Source organism: Garra rufa, chromosome 4 (genome assembly GCF_049309525.1).
Source record: "Garra rufa chromosome 4, GarRuf1.0, whole genome shotgun sequence".
Classification (NCBI taxonomy): domain Eukaryota; kingdom Metazoa; phylum Chordata; class Actinopteri; order Cypriniformes; family Cyprinidae; genus Garra; species Garra rufa.
In genome coordinates this window covers 25,401,434-25,422,577 of record NC_133364.1, presented here as the reverse complement: position 1 = coordinate 25,422,577, position 21,144 = coordinate 25,401,434, and the positions used below count along the sequence as shown (strand labels likewise).

The 21,144-nt window shown below is 34.6% G+C and overlaps 1 protein-coding gene across 1 annotated transcript in view; it reads left to right on the top strand.

Annotated features, from left to right (window-relative positions):
* usp6nl (USP6 N-terminal like) overlaps nt 1-21,144 on the top strand; it is an 81,187-nt gene that overhangs the window by 367 nt on the left and 59,676 nt on the right. Inside the window, exon 2 of the mRNA XM_073838897.1 lies at nt 11,544-11,629. Within this exon, the coding sequence (XP_073694998.1) occupies nt 11,626-11,629 (4 nt within the window). The 5' untranslated portion in view covers nt 11,544-11,625. The remainder of the gene's footprint in view (nt 1-11,543; nt 11,630-21,144) is intronic.

The following is a 21,144-nucleotide window of genomic DNA, read 5'->3' as shown; positions in this document are numbered from 1 at the left end:
TGAGGCCTAGCGAGCCAAATGCTCGGACGGCCTCCAGCAGCAGGATTGATGCTGATGGGCTGTTCATAACACAAACCACGCACGCTGATTGGCTGAGAATACAGCTGCAGAGCGTTGATTGGCTCTGCGCGCTGCCGTTCATGAGATGTCCCGAATGCCTTTAAATGTTTTGGTATGTAAATTAATTGTGGAGAAGCGAGAATTTCACGTCTTTATTTTAATTTATAAAGTTTAACATTTACAAAACAAATCTATTCCGGGTTTAAATCACTGTTGAAATACGTTAGCTCGTTTCATGAGATGTGCTAGTAAAAAGTATTGTGGTATTACAATGTCTCTTCCTGATTATTTACAATGCGCTACAATGTAAATACTCTAGATATGTAAGCAAATTCCAGAAACATGATTGCTAAATTATAGTTTTTGTCAGAGGCATTTTACTACATGATGCAGTCAAAGCACACCTCATGAATCACTGCCTAATTAGGTATATTACATTACTAATTGATCATAATTTATATATTTTGTCAGGGTAGTTTATATAAATCAGTGCGGATCCTATTTTGGGTGAGTGTGTGTTTTCATGTCTCACATTCTGCTGAGCTGTGTGTTTCGCATACCCATATGCACATGCGCATGTGCTGACCACACACATCACTGTCCTGTTATATAGAGCAGAGCCATACCAACATCAGCTTTCACAGCTGTAAGTGAACATGTGTGATACAGAGCGATAAACGTACAGTACATGTGTTAAATTCACAAGAAACAAGCTTCATCTATTTAAAATGATCATAAAAGAAAACAAACTAGAAAATAAAGGCAGTTATATTAGTTAAAACAAACTATACATTTGTGTTCATGCTTAAAACAATTGGATTTTGTGCTTAAATGTGCTTACAATTGATTAGATAGAATGTATTATGTTAAATGTTCTTTATTGATCTCATGAGGGAAATTGCGGTGCATTAGCGGCCAGACAGAGTTAAAACTGTAAAGTACATTGCAAGTACTTATACATATTTCATAATATCATGGAAGGTCAATACAGTGGTCAAGAATAAATTATAAATAGTTTATACATGTATATAGTTTGCTTTTCAGAAAATGCAACTTTCGATTTTGGTTACAATTTTTATACAGTGCATTTAATGTAAAACAATGTCTTTTTTTTATATAATTATGCAGCAGATTATTAGGTTAACAGCTACTATATTATGCACAGTAAATATAGTAAATAAAAAAGGTACACATTCAAAACAGTCTTTTAAGAATATTTTTTGTTTGTGGTTTTTTAAATAATAAGTATAAACATTTATTTTATATTTTATATATAGTTTATATTTTATATTTTTACTATTCAATATAACTCATGTCTATTTGAATATATTTTAAAATGTAATTTAGTCCTGTGATTTCAAAGCTGAATTTTAAAAATCATTACTCCTGTCACATGATCCTTCAGAAATCATTCTAATACTCTGATTTGCTGTTCAAAAACATGTCTTATTATTATGTTAAAAACAAAACAAAAAAAAAAGTTCAGAAGAACAGCATTATTACAAAATATATTTTGTAATAAACAAATGTACGCAAAGGAAGAAAAACCATAACAACAACAAAACAATACAAACACAAAGAAAGACAAAACATAACCAAACAAAAAAAAGCAAAGTAAGACAAAACATAAAACCAAACTAAAACGCAAAGCAAGACAAACCATAAAACAAAACCAAAACAAAACACAAAGCAAGACAAAACGTAACAAAACCAAAACAAAACACAAAGCAAGACAAAACGTAACAAAACCAAAACAAACAAAAAAAAAATGCAAAGAAAGACAAAACATATCCAAACCAAAACGCAAACCAAGACAAAACATAAAACCAAAACAAAACGCAAAGCAAGACAAAATGTAACAAGACCAAAACAAAACACAAAGAAAGACAAAACATAACCAAACCAAAACGCAAAGCAAGACAAAACCAAACCAAAAGCAAGACAAAGCATAACAAAACCAACCAAAAAAAAAACAATGCAAAGCAAGACAAAACAAAACCAAAACCAAGATAAAACATAACAAAACCAAAACAAAACAAATGCAAAGAAAGACAAAACATAACCAAACCAAAACGCAAAGCAAGACAAAACATAAAACCAAAACAAAACACAAAGCAAGACAAAACCAAACCAAAAGCAAGACAAAGCATAACAAAACCAAACAAAAAAAAAACACAGCAAGAAAAAACCAAACCTAAAGCAAGATAAAGCATAACAAGACCAAAAAAAAAAAAAAAAACAATGCAAAGCAAGACAAAACCAAACCAAAAGCAAGACAAAACATAACAAAACCAAAACAAAACAAATGCAAAGAAAGACAAAACATAACCAAACAAAAACGCAAAGCAAGACAAAACATAAAACCAAAACAAAACGCAAAGCAAGACAAAACATAAAACCAAACCAAAGCAAAACGCAAAGCAAGACAAAACCAAACAAAAAGCAAGACAAAGCATAACAAAACCAACCAAAAAAAACAAAACAATGCACAGCAAGACAAAACAAAACCAAAAGCAAGATAAAACATAACCAAACCAAAACAAAACAAATGCAAAGAAAGACAAAACATAACCAAACCAAAACGCAAAGCAAGACAAAACATAAAACCAAAACAAAACAAAACACAAAGCAAGACAAAACCAAACCAAAAGCAAGATAAAGCATAACAAAAAAAAACAACAACAATGAACAGCAAGACAAAACCAAACCAAAAGCAAGACAAAACATAACAAAAACAAAACAAATGCAAAGAAAGACAAAACATAACCAAACAAAAACGCAAAGCAAGACAAAACATAAAACCAAAACAAAACAAAACGCAAAGCAAGACAAAACCAAACCAAAAGCAAGATAAAGCATAACAAAACCAAACCAAAACAAAATGTAAGACAAAACATACAACTAAACCAAAGCCCAACAAAACAAACAAACTTTTGACTGGTAGTATATATTTTGGGAATTAAAATGGCGTTAAGTTTATTTCTGCAGTGTTTAAGCGTGTAAACCTTAAAGCATTGACCCCAGTGCAGATTAAATGATGGGGGTGTTATTACAAGGCTATTAAAAAGCAAAAAAAAAAAAACAGTCTGAAAGCCCCAGACTTGTCACAGCAGCAGCATCCCTGAAGCCTTTATTGTTCTCCCAACTGCTGTGAATAAAGTAAGAGACAATCTAATAGCTGAAACACACACAGATGTTTGATGGATGGCTTCAGCTGGAGAGGTAGAGGGGAGCTGATGAGGAACTCAACTGGTTTAGCACACAGATAAGGATAGATCACTTCCTGCGTGTGCGGGGGAGGATGTGCCATGGCAACAAAATGGAGCAAAGCTTTCATAGCTGGTACATTAGACTAGTTCTCTGGTGGGCACTGCTGTAGGAAGCCATTATTACTTTTGTGAGACTCCTCTCTCTACCCAAAATCACACATTCGCACACACACTGCCATTGTTGTCTAGTTACTTGCCATTTGGGAAGACCGATGTAGCTAATATCTCTATATTTTTCTTTTTTTTTATGTGCTTGCAGTAAACAGTGGAGAGTTTTGTTTGTTTGTTTGTTTGTTTTCCTTTGCTTTGGTTATGTCTTGCTTTGCATTTCGTTTTGCTTTGGTTTGGTTTTAAATATATTTTGTCTTTGCGCTTTTGGTTTGCTTTGTGTTTTGTTTTGGCATTTGTTTTGGTTTAGTTTTATGTTTTGTCTTGCACTTTGTTTTGTTTTGGTTTTATGTCTTGTCTTGCTTTGCATTTTGTTGGTTTGATTTAGTTTTATGTTTTGTCTTGCATATTGTTTTGGTTAGGTTTTATGTTTTGTCTTTGCCTTTTGGTTTGGTTATGTTTTGTCTTGCTTTGCATTTGTTTTGTTTTATTTTTGGTTTTGTTATATTTTGTCTTGCTATGTTTTGTTTTGGTTTGGATTAGTTTAATTTTTTGTCTTGTGTTTTGTTTTGGTTTTATGTTTTGTCTTATGTTTTGGTTTGGTTTTGTTATGTTTTGTCTTGCTTAGTGTTTCAGTTTGGTTTGCATTATTTTTTCTGTTTTGGTTATGTTTTATCTTGCTTTGCGTTTTGGTTTGGTATTATGTGTTGTCTTAGCATTTTGTTTTTGTTTTTTGTTTTGTTATGTTTTGACTTGCTTTGCGTTTTGTTTTGGTTTAGTTTTATGTTTTGTCTTGCTTTGCATTTTCATTGTTTTGGTTTCATTTTATGTTGTTTTGTCTTGCTTTGCGTTTTGGTTTGGTTTAGTTTTATGTTTTCTCTTGCTTTCTATTTTGATTGTTTTGGTTTCATTTTATGTTGTTTTGTCTTGCTTTGCATTTTGATTTGGTTTAGTTTTATGTTTTGTCTTGCTTTGCATTTTGACTGTTTTGGTTTCATTTTATGTTGTTTTGTCTTGCTTTGCGTTTTGACTGTTTTGGTTTCATTTTATGTTGTTTTGTCTTGCTTTGCATTTTGACTGTTTTGGTTTCATTTTATGTTGTTTTGTCTTGCTTTGCATTTTGATTTGGTTTAGTTTTATGTTTTGTCTTGCTTTGCATTTTGGTTTGGTTTTATGTTTTGTCTTGCTTTGCATTTATTATTTATTTATTTTTTTTTTGTCTTGCTTTGCATTTTGTTTTAGTTTCCTTTGGTTAGGTCTTGCTTTGGTTATGTTTTGTCAAATGTAAATTTGTTTTGGTTTGTTCTGTTTTGTTTTGGTTAGTTATGTTTTGTCTTGCTTTGCATTTTGTTTTGGTTTGGTTTTATGTTTTGTCTTGCTTTGCTTTGCGTTTTGTTTTGTTTTGTATGTTTTTTTTTTTTTCTTCAGACCAGATCAATTCGACCAAACAACTATTGTAGCTGATTCAAAACAAAAGCAGTAAATCAGCAGCTGCTTTATTTAGTCAAAATAGTATGGAATCTTAATATTAACATTTTATATAGAATTTTAATATTGTGTATTTTTTTTTTAATTTTGAGAAATTATGCAAATGGATAATTTTCATATCTTTCATGATTTACGTCATCTGTCTAATGAAATGTTTTACATCTATTATCAAAACAGACTGTTTAAAAGAACAGATTTGTGAATCAACTTCTCAACTTACGATTTATGGTATTTCGTTTTGTTTTGTTTTTTTTTCTTTTGAAAGCCGAAACAAGTTTTTGCATAAATTGCATACAATTGCATGTTAACGATTTTTTTGTTTGTTTACAATTTCAGAGAGGACATAAGAAATTCAAAATAAACAACACAAACAATTTAAACATTTTTGCTTATGTATCAACAATTGTGCCAGCAATATAAATTAATTAACAATGCATTCAATACCTTTGTTAGTTTTGTTTCCATAACAGACAATAATATCCTTTAATGTAAAAAAGTAGTTGACCTCTACTAAATTAAACATAGATTTTGACAGTTCTATCCAAAAGTTTGGGACAACTTTAAGAACAAAGAACAAAACAGCTCTCTCTCACTTTTACAAAAGAAACATGGTAACACTTTACAATAAGTTTCCATTAGTTAATGTTAGTTAGAAATGAGGCCCACATGCATGTAAAGACAGCGCTAAAGGTCTTCACATTCCTGAGCTGCTGCCCTGGCACTGTGGGTCGGCCGGTGCTGGTATTGATGCCCACTGGCACAGAGAACCGGTCTGGCGCAAAACGAGGCAGTCAGCCCACACACACAAACATGCACACATATTCAGATGTTAAAAGGAATATGATGTGTCTTGTGTTGAATGTACAAGGTAAAGTTCACTCTCCTGTGGTTGTTCCTCCTTGTGTCATGCTATTCACAGCACACAAAATGTGAACATATGGCCACAGTAATCCCAGCGTTAAGACCAGCTTTCCAGAGTTCTCCCTCTCCCTCTCTCTTGCTCACCTGGCTGGTGGTTTCATGTGATCTGAAAGGGATAGTTCACGTGAAAATGAACATTCTGTCATCATTTACTCACCCGAATGTTGTTCCAAACCCATGTGACTTTCCTTTTTCCATGGAACACAAACAATGTTTTGGAGACTGCTCAGTCTTTTACTTACAGTGATGACAGATAGTGACCAGTCAAACTAAAAAAAGGCTAAAATTGTACAACTTGTACTCAGTATTACAAATCTCCTAAACAGTAGCTCTGTGTGAGGAGCAGGCTGAAATTTAAGCCTGTTTATTGAAAATGGAAGGAAATATTTATAGTGTTATAAATATTATAAACTGCTTCAACTATAGTGTAAAAGATGTATTGCCTGGGATTATTATAGTCGACTAAAACTAAACCTGTACAAAAAAAGAAAACTATGTATACATATAAAAAAAAATCGCTAAAACTATAACTAAACTGAAAATATAAAAATAAAAACTAATTCAAAATATTAATAAAAAACTATAATAGTCTCCAAGTTATTGGTATGGCATTGGTATATACTGCTGTTATGACAATTTTATGGGGTTTTTTTTGTCACTTTTTGTCACTGTTTTTTGAAGCCTATTTCCGCCACTAGGGGAAAAAAGTTAATTCTGACTTTATCTTACAATTCTGACTTCTTTTCTCGCAATTGTAAGTTTATATCTTGCAATTCTGTTTTCTTTTTCTCAGAATTGCGAGATATAAACTTCCAGTTCTGACTTTGTTCTCAGAATTTTGTGATATAAACTTGCAATTGCAAGTTATAAAGTCTGCATTGTGAAATATATAAAGGCAATTCTTACTTTTTTCTCAGAATTGCATGATATAAACTCGCAGTTGCAAGTTATAAAGTCAGGAATTGAGAGATATAAACTCACAATTTTGACTTTTTGTTCTCAGAAATGTATGACATAAACACTCAACTGCAAATAATGAAGTCAGAATTGAGATATAAACAGGAGATTCTGACTTTTTTTCTCTGAATTGTGTGATATAAACTTGCAATTGCAAGTTATAAAGTCAGAATTGCTAGATATAAACTCACAATTTTTACTTTTTTCTCAGAATTGCATGATGTAAACTTGAAATGGCAAGTTTTAAAGTAAAAAAAAGTAAATATAAATGTGCAATTGCTAGTTATTCAATTGCTAAATTCAGAATTGCGAAATATAAACAGGAGGATAAACATTCTGACTTTTTCTCTGAATTGTGTGATATAAACTCACAATTGCAAGTTATAAAGCGAAAAATTGCAAGATATACAGGCAATTTTGACTTTTTCTCAGAAATTCTGTAATGTAAACTGGCAACTGCAAATTATAAAGTCAGAATTGAGCTATAAATAGACGATTCTGACTTTTTTTCTCAGAATTGCGAGTTATAAAATTAGAATTTGCAAGATATAAACACAATTTAGACTTCTTTTTTTCTCAGAATTGCATGATATAAACTCTCATTTGCAAACAATAAAGTCAGAATGGCATGATATAAACAGGCGATTCTGACTTTTTTCTCAGAATTGCGTGATATAAACCTGCAGTTGCGAGTTATAAAATCAGAAATGCAAAATATAAACTCACAATTTTGACTTTTTTTCTCAAAACTGCATGATATAAACTTGCAATTGCAAGTCATAAAGTCAGAATTGCAAGATAAACAGGCAATTTTGACTGTTTCTCAGAATTGTGTGATATAAACTCACATTTGCAAGTTATAAAGACAGAATTGCCAAAATATAAACAGGTGATTCTGACCCTTTTTTTCCCAGAATTACATGATATATATATACTAGCAATTGCGAGTTAAAAAGTCTAAATTGCAAGATATAAACTTGCACTTTTGACTTTTTTTTCAGAATTGCATGATACAAACTCACAATTGCAAGTTATAAAATCTGAATTGATCAACTCGCAAATGTTTGTGATATAAACTCGCAATTCCAACTTTTTTCTCCAAATTGCTAGTTTATATCATGCAATTCTGGCTATATAACTTGCAGTTGTAAGTTTATACCTTACAATTGTGAGAAAAAAGTCTTTTATCAATTACCTTTTTTATTTTTACTCAGTAATGGAAACGGACTTCCATAGTTTACTTCCACTGTATCACAAAAACGGAGGTTTGAATTTATACTAAAGTAAATAAGTAAATAATGACAGAATTTTCATATTTTTAGCTATTCCTTTAACTCAAAATTCGCTCATCACACAAGCATGTGATGGGAGATCTTATTCCCATCCCGGATCGGCCCTTATCATTTCCTGTCACCTCCACCCGGTTTGCATCAACTTATTACAGTGATTACCTCCTCTCGCTGCTGTCCCATTACTATCATCCACATACACATACAATGAAACTGATCATTACTCTATGCTGAATGGTGACTGCAGGAGGCAGGGGTGGTGTGTACTTGAGAGGGGTTATTAGTCATTTTAAATGAAGGAGCGAGATGGTTAAAATAAGAAAAGGCAGGAAGGGTGGGAGTAGCGGTTAGCTCTCTCACACTGGGTCATGACAGCGAGCCTGATAGTACTGTCCTGATATCATCACTGTGTGTGTGTGTGTGTGTGTGTGTGTGTGTGTGTGTGTGTGTGTGTGTGTGTGTGTGTGTGTGTGGATTGGGTTTGGTGCAGGGTGGGGAAATAAGCTTTCATGGGGTCTTATGTAATCACACATTTTTTTTAAAGCTTTTAAGTTTAAGATTGATTTTTTTTTTCCTTCTATCCGAGCTTAATGTTTAGAGACAATAAGTAAGCCATTTTTGGCTGACTTCCTGAAGAGTGTCGACTTCCCTGTGATACTTAAAAAAAATTCCTCTCTTTGTTTGAGCTGATTGACATGTCAGTTTTTGACTGTTGAGGAGGTGTGCGGATACTTTTATAACCAATCAGGTTACTTTTGCCAGGTGGATGATAAAATTGGTGGAAAGTCCCAAAGAGTTCCACTTAAAGGTGCAGTACAATATAATAGGGATGCACCAGAATGAAAATTCTTGGCAGAAGCTGAACAAAATTAAACACTGGGCAGAAGGCCTATTACCGAACATGGTTTTTCGAGTGATGTATTTTGCCAAAAATGTTCACCGTCGCATTAATTAAATGGCCAAAATGTGCTTTTAACAGTTTTGTCTTTTCAAAAAAACAAAAAACAAACAAAAAAAAAAAAAAATCAACATTTTAAAAAATATTTACTTTCCATTTAACATTCTAGTAGACATTATAGCCTACCAACAAAGCACAATTTAACTTAAAATTAATAAGTTAGTAAAATAATATTCTTTGGCCATTTTAAGACCATTTGAAGTAACAATAATATTCACAATAATATATAAGTTTACTGAATAATAAAGTAAATATAATTCCTTAATTTAATACTGGCTGCTTTCTTCTGTCTCAGACGACGACATCTTTGTCCTTTGTCGGCTACCGTAGCTACTCTGTGTGCAATTCACAACCTTTATTGCTAACATTTGAACCATATTCTACAGATTTTGTACCTGTTTTTAAGTAAAATTGGAAATTTAGAAAGTAATTGTGAGTTATAAAGTAAGAATTGTGAGATATAAACAGGCAATATGTACTTTTTTCTAAGAATTGTGTGATATAAACTCACAGTTGCAAGTTATAAAGTCAGAATTGCAAGATATAAACTCATTGTTTTGACTTTTTGTCAGAATTGTGTGATATAAACTCACAGTTGCAAGTTATAAAGTCAGAATTGTGAGATATAAACAGGCAATGTGTACTTTTTTCTAAGAATTGTGTGATATAAACTCGCAATTGCAAGTTATAAAGTCAGAATTGCAAGATATAAACTCATTGTTTTGACTTTTTGTCAGAATTGTGTGATATAAACTCACAGTTGCAAGTTATAAAGTCAGAATTGCGAGATAAACGGGCAATTCTTACTTTTTTCCTCATAACTTGCAATTAGGAGTTTATATCTTGCAATTCTGACTTTACAACTTCCAATTGTAATTACCGATGACGATATTATTACAGATCAAGTAAACCGATAACCGATATCTTAAACCGATATGTCTGGCGTAAAAATTAAAATTAATGTCAAAATTAAGAATAACAAGGGCTCTGACAAAAACTTTCTTTAAATGCTTGTAAATTATTTAATTTTTGAAAATGACTGATACCAATAACTATAAAAATGCTTAATATCGGCACCAATAATCTGACTTCAGTGTCACATGATCCTTCATAAATCATTCTAATAATTTGCTGTTTAAGAAAAGTTTATTATTATTATTATCATCAATATTTCAAACAGTTATATATTTTTTCAGAATTCTTAGATGAATATAAAGATCCAAAGACCATTTATAATTTATAAATTTATAATTTAATATTTTTATTTAGCAAGGATGTTTTAAATTGATCAAAAGTGATGATAAAGACATTTATAATTTCTATTTCATATAAATGCTGTTCTTCTGAACATCAAAGAAACCTAAAAAAATAACAACAACAACAATAAAGAATCAGAATATTAGAATGATTTCGGAAGAATCATGTGGCTGGAGTAATGCTAAAAATTCAGCTTTAATATCAATCAAATAGAAAAATTCTAAAATAAATTACATCTTAAAATATATTCAAATAGGAATGTTATTTTAAAATAGTAAAAATGTGTTAACATTTTACTGTTTTTGCTGTGGATCAAATAAATGCAGGTTTAGTGAGCAGAGAAAAGCAGAGACTTCTTCAAGAAACATTACAAATATTACTGTTAAAAAACATTAATGACATAAGAAACTAATAATTTACATTTGAATGACTCGAGTATGGTTTGGGTCATTAGAGTAGGCAAAGAATAACCACGGGATTAAAAAACAAACAAGTAAACAAATACATGTAGTAGTTTTTTTTTTTTTTTTTTTTTTACTACAATGTTATTAAGGGAAAATGAAAAGTACTTTGTTCAGTATTATAATTTGGTGTAGTCACAAACCTAATTACAATTTGGTGATGTCACTGCCATGATTAAAATATGCATATCGTGGTTCAAGATTTTGGCCTTGCGGGAAAAAAGCTGTTGTCATATGATAGCAATATCATTCATACATTTTAAGTATTTAATACGTATTTAATTAAGTACATAACTATTACAGTTTGGGTGTGTCTGTAAGTACTTGTAACTATATTTGTTGCAACAACAATATCATTATCATAATACGTTTGATATTAAGATGATCTTATGCCAGATCAGTAAAAAAATGTTTTATGACACTGATAGCATTGACTCACAGTCTTGTAAATGGCACTCATATGAAAACTGAAACCTCTTCAGTGACAGGAGTTTTTTTATGGATTATGTGCTTTAGCTTTCTATGCGCTTACAATTCCTGGATCACATCTGATTTGGATGGAGGAATGTTATCTGTGCTCTCTTTGGGAGATAACACTGCTTCAGTGCATTTGGCTGGCTGACTGGAATGCTGTGGTTTTCAGCTGGATTTTCTCTTGCTTGTTTTAGTATCGATTCGGGAGGTTTTTGTATGTGTTTCTACACCAATTGCTTGTCATTTTTACATTCACAACGGTTTTGGTGTTATTAAGGAGGTATTTTTTGGATGTGTACAGGTCATGAGTGCCTTGAGGAGAATAGCTGTTGAGAAGAACCTCACCTGGACCACACACCCCTACCAACTCCCAGCATCCCAGTATGAGTGAGTACATACGTCATCAACATAACACCTCACCTTGTGGCAAATAGTAAATTATTCAGCAACATATGTGAAAAAGTAAAAACATAGTTTGCATTTATTCATTAATTTACAGTACCTCACACCTTCAATATTAGGAGTTCACTTCAGGTATTAAGACTTGTATGCCTTAATGTATCGGAAATGTTCTCAATTCTTACTAAATATGTTGTAGAAAACCCATTAAAGGAGAAGTTCAGTTTCAGAACAAAAATTTACAAAGAATTTACTCACCCTCGTGTCATCCAAGATGTTCATGTCTTTCTTTCTTCAGTCGCAAAGGAATTCTGTTTTTTGAGGAAAACATTTCAGGAGGCTAAACGATCCCAGCCAAGGAAGAAAGGTCGAAACGAATGGTTATTTTCTAAAAAATAAAAAAAATAAATACAATTTATATACTTTTCAACCTTAAATGCTTGTATTGTCTAACTCTGTGTGTACTCTGTGTATTTTGGTTCAAGACAGTTAGGGCATGTCAAAAAACATCTGATTTTCTCCTCCAACTTCAAAATCGTCCTACGTCGCTTTTTTTTTTTTGTAAAGGGCGTTTGATCTTCTTTGCATGTTCACTTTGTAAACGCTTGGGTCAGTACTTCTTCAGCGATGTACTGGGAGGTGCTTCATGATGCCATAGAAGAACATTTTTGGTCTAAATGGTTCCATAAAGAATCTTTAACATCTGAAGAACCTGTTTGACAAAAGGTTCTTTGCGGTGAAAGAAGGTTCTTCAGATGAAGAAAAGGTAAGAAATAGATGGTTCTTTAAAGAACCTTTGACTGAATGGTTCTTTGTAGAACCAAAAATGGTTCTTCAATGGCATCGCTGTGAAGAACCTTTTAAAGCACCTTTATTTTTAAGAGTGTAGGACGATTTTGAAGTTGGAGGAGAAAATGTGATTGGAGTTTTGCGACATACCCTAACTGTCTTGAACCGGAATACACAGAGTACAGGCAGAGTTGGACAAGACGAGCATTTGAGGTTAAAAAGTATATAAATTGTCTTTTTTTCTTTTTTTTTTTTTTAGAAAATAACCAATTGTTTCGCTAGATAAGACCCTTCTTCCTCGGCTGAGATCGTTTAGAGCTCTTTGAAGCTGCATTTAAACTGCTTTTTTAGAAATTCAAACTTGCTGACACCATAGATATTCCACTATATGGAGAGAAATCCTAAAATGTTTTCTTCAAAAAACATATTTTTTTTTATGACTGAAGAAAAAAGGACAAGATGAGTAAATTATCTGTAAATTTTTGTTCTGGAAGTGAACTCCTTTAAAGACTCGCGTTACCTAAAAAATCCACTTTGTTTTATACAATTTTGGACTATGGGGGACACCGTTTTTCCGATGACGTGAAATGGCTGCATTCTTTGAGCTACAGGCGCTACCTGTTGCTATTTTTACCCCAGCACAACTCAGAATACACAACTCGTAAAACAAAATTCTGATGCAATACCACATTGTGTGGCTTTTGGTTATAATTGTCAATCAAAGGGAAACAAGAGAAGCGATTTAAGTCTTCACTGCTTTCCTAATGATAAGAAGAGGAGAAAAGAATGGAACGATGCCTATGGATAAATAAAACTTCCTAAAGACCTGCGTCTTTGTTCTCTCCACTTCAGCCCTGATGCCTTTGAGGCTTTTTGTCAACCACAGCTACTGAAAGAGCTTACAAACGGAAGAGATAAGAAACACTAGATGTCATCCTGGCAGAATGTAAACATGCAGACGCTTGTCTTGATGCCGCAGTTTCTTAGTGTGGATACTTTATATTCAGGGAAGTTTAGACTCCATGTGGGGAAAAATCCATGGTACACTCTTAAAAATAAAGATTCCAGAAGGGTGTTTTTGCAGTGATGCTATAGTAGATTCATTTTTGGTACCCCAAAGAACCTTTCAGTGAACAGTTCTAAAAATCTAAAGAACCTTTTTTGACTATAAAGAACCTTTTCTGCATTTGAAAGTTTCCACGGATATTTAAGGTTCTTCATTAAACATCAATGCCAGTAAACTTTGTTTTTAAGAGTGTACGACATTTGGTTTAAGCCTACGCTTATATCCATCGCCACCTGTAAGCTCTTGCAGTAGCTGTAGTCATCGTATCAGTGTTTTATTACCTGAGTAGAGTATTCCGAGTTGTGTTGTAGTAAAAATAGCAACAGGTAGTGTCAGTAGTCATAATGGCGCCCCCATAGTCCAAAATATGTATAAAACGATGTGGATTTTTTAAATAACGTACATTTTAATGGGTTTTCTAGTACATTTTTCAGCAAGAGACATCATTTACATTATATTACATGACTGCTTTATTTGTAGATACATTGCTCTACAAATCTGATTTGAAATCAGCTTGAGCTTCATGAGATCTAGTTAAAGAAAGTCCTTGATTCACATCAGATCAACTCCGATCCTGCAGTAAGTTCCTGTAAGAACAGGGCTTTATGGGAGTTTGACTTGTAATCTCACAGATGGTGTGTTTTAGAGGACTGGAGTGTATTTAAGAGTGTGCAGTTGCTGTGGAGACTATGGGGCGATTGGATTGGTCAGCTGCCATGTCGGGGGGACGGCTGAGTTGAGAGATTTAACTGTATTACACAGTGTGTCCCCTGTGGAGTCCACACCAAACCAGTAAACAACAGTAATGGTGTTACATAGTCTTTAGCCAGCCAGCTGGACATTTTTTTTCTTTCAGCAAATTGAATGATAATGAGCTGACGGGTCATTGACCCTTACTTGATTACATAGACAGCATGTTAATAGATTTACAGTGGAAGTACAAACTGAAATAGTATATTCTGAGCACTTGTCTTGCGTACTGAATGCTTCAAGGGATGGTTTAACACATAAGACCTTTGTTCATCTTTGAAACGCAGAAGATATTTTAATGAAACCTGAGAGATTTCTGAGATTTTCTGTCCATTTAAAGTTTGATGCTTCGTAAAATCCATAAAGACATTGTAAAAGTAATACATGTGTATGTACTGAGCCGTTACAGCTTTGATGAACAGATCATTTATATCAATTCTTATTAGAAAAGATAGAAAAGACGATTTTCTGTATCTTGGAGTATTATTTTTCTCATTTTGTTAAAGTTACCCTTTCTCAGCCTTAGAAATTGTGGCTGTTATTGATAGTGTAACAGTTTTGATTATTTTGGATGCTCTTGGATGATTCTTTAATTTTGTTGTTGAAATGGACAAATGATGATACACTCAAAGTATCCTGTTCAAGTAACTGTTCATTTACAACTATGGCAAAAAATTGTGAGTCATTTGTCAGAGCTGTGGCCTAGCTGACTGCTGCTAATATAGTGATCAATTCCATAATTTACTCTTCTTATTGATTTGATCCTCTTTTTGCATGGGATACGAAGCCAGCAGTGCTTGAACCACTAGCTGCTATATTTAAAACTGGCTAAAAGATCTGAATTTAATAATCACATAATAAGAACTTGGGTTTAGTTGCACATTACAGAAAAGGTCAAAATAAATGAGACACAGAGACATTTTTATCCAGATCGGATTCGATTTCTCAAAGTACCAGAGTTGGGTGAAAAACAGTAGATATTTTGCTTTTTAAACAACACCAACAGTGATGATTGCGTTCCAGTGGATAAATAATGATTGCAAAAGTATTCATACCCCTTCATTTTTTTCACATTTTGTTGCAGCATTATGTTAAACTGCTTTAAATTAGTTTTCCCCCACATCAATTTACACTCCATACACCATAATAATGACAAAGTAAAAACCAGATGTGCAAATTTTACAAATGTATTAAAAATAAAACACTGAAATAAGTTAATTGCATAAGTATTCATACTCTTAACTCAGTAGATAGTTGAAGCACCTTTACAGCCTCAAGTCTTTTTGGGTATGATGTGGCAAGCTTTGCACATCTGCATTTGGCAATTATCTGCCATTCTTTGCCTGATCTTTTCGCCTCTCAAGCTCTGTCAGCTTGGATGGGGGCTGGGAGACATTTTCTAGAGTCCTAGTTGTTCCAATCGTCTTCCATTATGGATAAAGGAGGCTACATTCTTCAATGCAGCAGATTTTTTTTCTGAACTCCTCCCTAGATCATTGACTTAACGCAAGTCTGTCACTGAGCTCTACAGGCAGTTATCTTGACCTCAGGACTTGGTTTTTGCTCTGATAAGCTTTTTTTAGCTGTTAGACCTTTTCTGAGAGGTGTATGCCTTTCTAAATCATACTCATTCAAATGAATTTGCCACAGTTTAACTCCACTCAAAGTGTAGTAACATCTAGAAGCAATATGAATGCTCCTGAGCTAAATTTTGAGCGTCCCAGAAAAGGGTATGAATACTTACGCAACGGGATCTTTTCAGTTTTTTTTTTATTTCTAATAAATTTGCAAAGTTGTTACAAACCTGTTTTGTGCTTTGTCATTATGGTGTATGAGATGTAGATGTGGGAAAAGTAATTTAAAGCAGTTTAACATAATGCTGCGACAAAACAAAATGTGAAAAAAATGAAGGGGTATGAATAATTTTGCAAGGCACTGACTGTATACACAATTTTCTGTTGTTGGGTAAACTATTCTTTTAAAGCGATTCTCAAACTTTTCACCAAAAGCTCTACAAGTTCTGGGAATCAATGCTTTAAGGTTTATTTGTGTTTTCTTCACAGTTTGAAGCTAGGTATACACCCTGCTTCCTACACCATTCCACATTTTTCTTCTGTTGTTCACTTGTCTAGTGCTCTACACCTCACAGTCTCGATTCTTTCATCTTCAACATCAATCAGGACAGAAATAGAGAAATCACACAAAGACCTATGGCAGTGCCGGTAAAGGCACCTGAAATAGCTGGACAACCACACAGGAGAAATGTACGTGCGTGTCTCTCTCTCTCTCTCTCTCTCTCTCTCTGTGTGTGTGTGTGTGTGTGTGTGTGTATCCCTGGCCACTCTGGAGGATGTGGTGTAGACAATATAACCCGGGGAACGCAAACTACAGGCTGTTTATTAGCTTCCCTTTTTCTTCTGATCTAATTTCAGCTACTGTTTTTGTGTAGAGTATTGGCAGTACAGACTATTTTTTGACCTTGCTTGTGAGTTGTTTTGATACTGAGGGAGTGTGTGTGTGTGTGTGTGTGTGTGTGTGTGTGTGTGTGTGTGTGTGTGTGTGTGTGTGTGTGTGTGTGTGTGTGTGTGTGTGTGTGTGTGTGTGTGTGTGTGTGTGTGTGTGTGTGTGTGTACCTGGTATTCATCACGTTGTGGGGACCAAATGTCCCCACAAGGATAGGAATACCAGTAGATTTTGACCTTGTGGGGACATTTCTCAGGTCCCCATGAGGAAACAGGCTTATAAATCATGCACAATGAGTTTTTTTGAGGAAGTAAAAGTGTGCACAATCTCCTGTGAGGGCTAGGTTTAGGTGTAGGGTAGGTGTAGGGCGATAGAAAGTACGGTTTGTACAGTATAAAAACCATTACGCCAATGGAATGTCCCCATAAAACATGTAAACCCAACATGTGTGTGTGTGTGTGTGTGTGTGTGTGTGTGTGTGTGTGTGTGTGTGTGTGTGTGTGTGTGTGTGTGTGTGTGTGTGTGTGTGTGTGTGTTTTTGTGACATATCAGGACACAAATTTGTGTAATAACATGGGTATGACATAGGTATTACAAGGAGAGGGTGACTTATGAGGACATTGCCCATGTCCCCACTTTTCAAAAGGCTTATAAATCATACAGAATACGTTTTTTTGAGAATGTAAAGATATGCACAGTCTCCTGTGAGGGCTAGGTTTAGGTGTAGGGAAGGTGTAGGGCCATAGAAAATACGGTTTGTACAGTATGAAAACCATTACGCCTATGGAATGTCCCCACAATTCACAAAAACAAACGTGTGTGTGTGTGTGTGTGTGTGTGTGTGTGTGTGTGTGTGTGTGTGTGTGTGTGTGTGTGTGTTGGTGTGTTAGTGTGTCGGTTGAGTTAATTACCCTCATTACCCCCTGCTCGTACCCCTGTGAGTGGCAGCACTAATGAGAGAAATGACTCATCCAGGATGGACTGAAACAAGAACCTGAAACCAGATGAAGGGGGATACAAAAGAGAAAGATGCTGTTTAATTTTCCCCCCTCAGCATGACATGTTTCTTAATCTATAAAAGATTTGGTCACAATTCATGATTGATGCGAGTGATAATGTACTGTGACGCAGAGCGGCTTTACCAGCTGCCAACACAAGATTGGTTTTATGGATCATACGGCCACGAATGCTTGTAGAATCCATGAGAAAATGGGTATTTATTATGAATTCAGAATATTCAGTGCTATGATAATTATGTTGTGTGTTTTAAACATCCTACTAATTAGCCTGCGTTCAGCATCGGATTAACATTTAATTATGAATCATTGACAAAAGCATAATGCTGTTTTCCTACTTGTTGACAAAGCTAGGAATAAGTAGTTGCTTGCTGGTCCAAATTGAAAGAGTTCCAAATCTCTAGATATGACTCGGATTCCTGCTTCAATGTAAGTCTATGGGATTTTTGCCAGCTTTATTTTATGCCAAGTTAAAATTAAATCAGATTGCTTAGAAAAGTAAAAGCACACCTCTTCTGAACAAGCCATATGATTTATGGTGTTGTTCACCTCTGTAGTTAATAAAGTGCAGGATGAGTTACTCACTGAGATTTTATACTAAAAGTTTGGGGTTTGTTCAGTTTTGTTTTTAATAATAGTTGAACTTATCATTGTTGTTGTTATTGTGAAATGTGACCCTGGACCACAAAACCAGTCATACAATTCCGAAAGCTGAATAAATAAGATTTCCATTGATGTATGGTTTGTTAGGATAGGACAATAGTTGGCCGAGATACAACTATTTATAAATCTGGAATCTAAGGGTGCAAAAAAACATCAAAATATGAGAAAATTGCCTTTAAAGTTGTCCAAATGAAGTTCTTAGCAATGCGTATAAGTTCTGATATATTTACGGTAGGGAATTTACAAGATATCTTTGTGGAACATGATCTTTACTTAATATACAGTCGTGGCCAAAAGTTTTGAGAATGACACAAATATTAGTTTTCACAAAGTAAACTGCTTTTAGATCTTTGTTTCAGTTGTTTCTGTGATGTACTGAAATATAATTACAAGCACTTCATACGTTTCAAAGGCTTTTATCGACAATTACATGGCATTTATGCAAAGAGTCAGTATGTGCAGTGTTGGCCCTTCTTTTTCAGGACCTCTGCAATTCGACTGGGCATGCTCTCAATCAACTTCTGGGCCAAATCCTGACTGATAGCAACCCATTCTTTCATAATCACTTCTTGGAGTTTGTCAGAATTAGTGGGTTTTTGTTTGTCCACCTGCCTCTTGAGGATTGACCTCAAGTTCTCAATGGGATTAAGATCTGGGGAGTTTCCAGGCCATGGACCCAAAATTTCAACGTTTTGGTCCCCGAGCCACTTAGTTATCACTTTTGCCTTATGTCACGGTGCTCCATCATGCTGGAAAATGCATTGTTCTTCACCAAACTGTTGTTGGATTGTTGGAAGAAGTTGCTGTTGGAGGGTGTTTTGGTACCATTCTTTATTCATGGCTGTGTTTTTGGGCAAAATTGTGAGTGAGCCCACTCCCTTGGATGAGAAGCAACCCCACACATGAATGGTCTCAGGATGCTTTACTGTTGGCATGACACAGGACTGATGATAATGCTCACCTTTTCTTCTCCGGACAAGCCTTTTTCCAGATGCCCCAAACAATCGGAAAGACGCTTCATCTGAGAATATGACTTTTCCCCAGTCCTCAGCAGTCCATTCGCCATACTTTTTGCAGAAGATCAATCTGTCCCTGATGGTTTTTTTTTTGGAGAGAAGTGGCTTCTTTGCTGCCCTTCTTGACACCAGGCCATCTTCCAAAAGTCTTGGCCTCACTGTGCGTGCAGATGCGCTCACACCTGCCTGCTGCCATTCCTGAGCAAGCTCTGCACTGGTGGCACTCCGATCCCGCAGCTGAATCCTCTTTAGGAGACAATCCTGGCGCTTGCTGGACTTTCTTGGATGCCCTGAAGCCTTCTTAACAAGAATTGAATCTCTTTCCTTGAAGTTCTTGATGATCCTATAAATTGTTGATTTAGGTGCAATCTTAGTAGCCACAATATCCTTGCCTGTGAAGCCATTTTTATGCAACGCAATGATGGCTGCATGCGTTTCTTTGCAGGTCACCATGGTTAACAATAGAAGAACAATGATTTCAAGCATCACCCTCCTTTTAACATGTCAAGTCTGCCATTCTAACCCAATCTGCCTGACATAATGACCTCCAGCCTTGTGCTCGTCAACATTCTCACCTGAGTTAACAAGACGATTACTGAAATGATCTCAGCAGGTCCTTTAATGACAGCAATGAAATGCAGTGGAAAGGATTATTCATTTTTTTCAGGATTAAGTTAATTTTCATGGCAAAGAAGGACTATGCAATTCATCTGATCACTCTTCATAACATTTTGGAGTATATGCAAATTGCTATTATAAAAACTTAAGCAGCAACTTTTCCAATTTCCAATATTTATAATTCTCAAAACTTTTGACCATGACTGTACTATTGATTTTTGGCATAAAAGAAAAATGTTGACCCATACAATGTATTCTTGGCTGTTGCTACAAATATACCTGTGCTTCTTATGACTGGTTTTGTGGTCCAGGGTCACAAATAATAAATGTAATAACATTAAATAGTGAAAACTCTAATTTGTTATTCCTTTTTTTTTTATAATTTTTTATTATCCTTTTTTTTGTAAATAAATACATACATACATACCGAGATTACCCAGATGCCCATGTTGAGCATGTGGGTGTGTTTGCACAGCTAACTAGATGGATGATCATAGGAAGGAAGTCACTCAGGAATGTGATTACATTTCACGGTAAACAGTGGAACATGAGGAAATGGATCCTGTGCCCTTTTGCTGTGTACACACGCACACACACAGCTCTAACCTTGACAAGTGAAGTAGTTTTTTTTTTTTTTTACAGGTAGGATGAGACAGTCACATTAGCTCTAATATAAAACCTAGCTCTCCTGGTGTGCAAGGTTCTTCTGAAAGCCTAATTGGGATGTCTTTTGGACGACTTGCAGGGCTGAACCACATGTATCTTTAATGGGGGAAGGAAATCTGAGAATGCACTACAGTATGTGTTTTTAAAGGGGTCATGAACTGAAAAATCAAAATTCCCTTGATCTTTTGACATATAACAGGTCATTGTACTATAAAGTTTCAGAATTTATTACTTTCTCGTTAGTCCAAAATTAGCCTGTATTAAAGCTAATCTGCCAAAACGACAGTTGTGGAATGTGCCACTTTATGATGTAATAGTGTGGCTAAACACCCACCGCATGTTTAGCCCAGTCCACCCATTTTGCACCTGTACACTGTAAAAAGTTTTCACCAGTTTCAACTTAAAAACTTAAGTTTAGCAGCTGCCTTAAGATTTTAAGTTAAATCAACTTAAGTC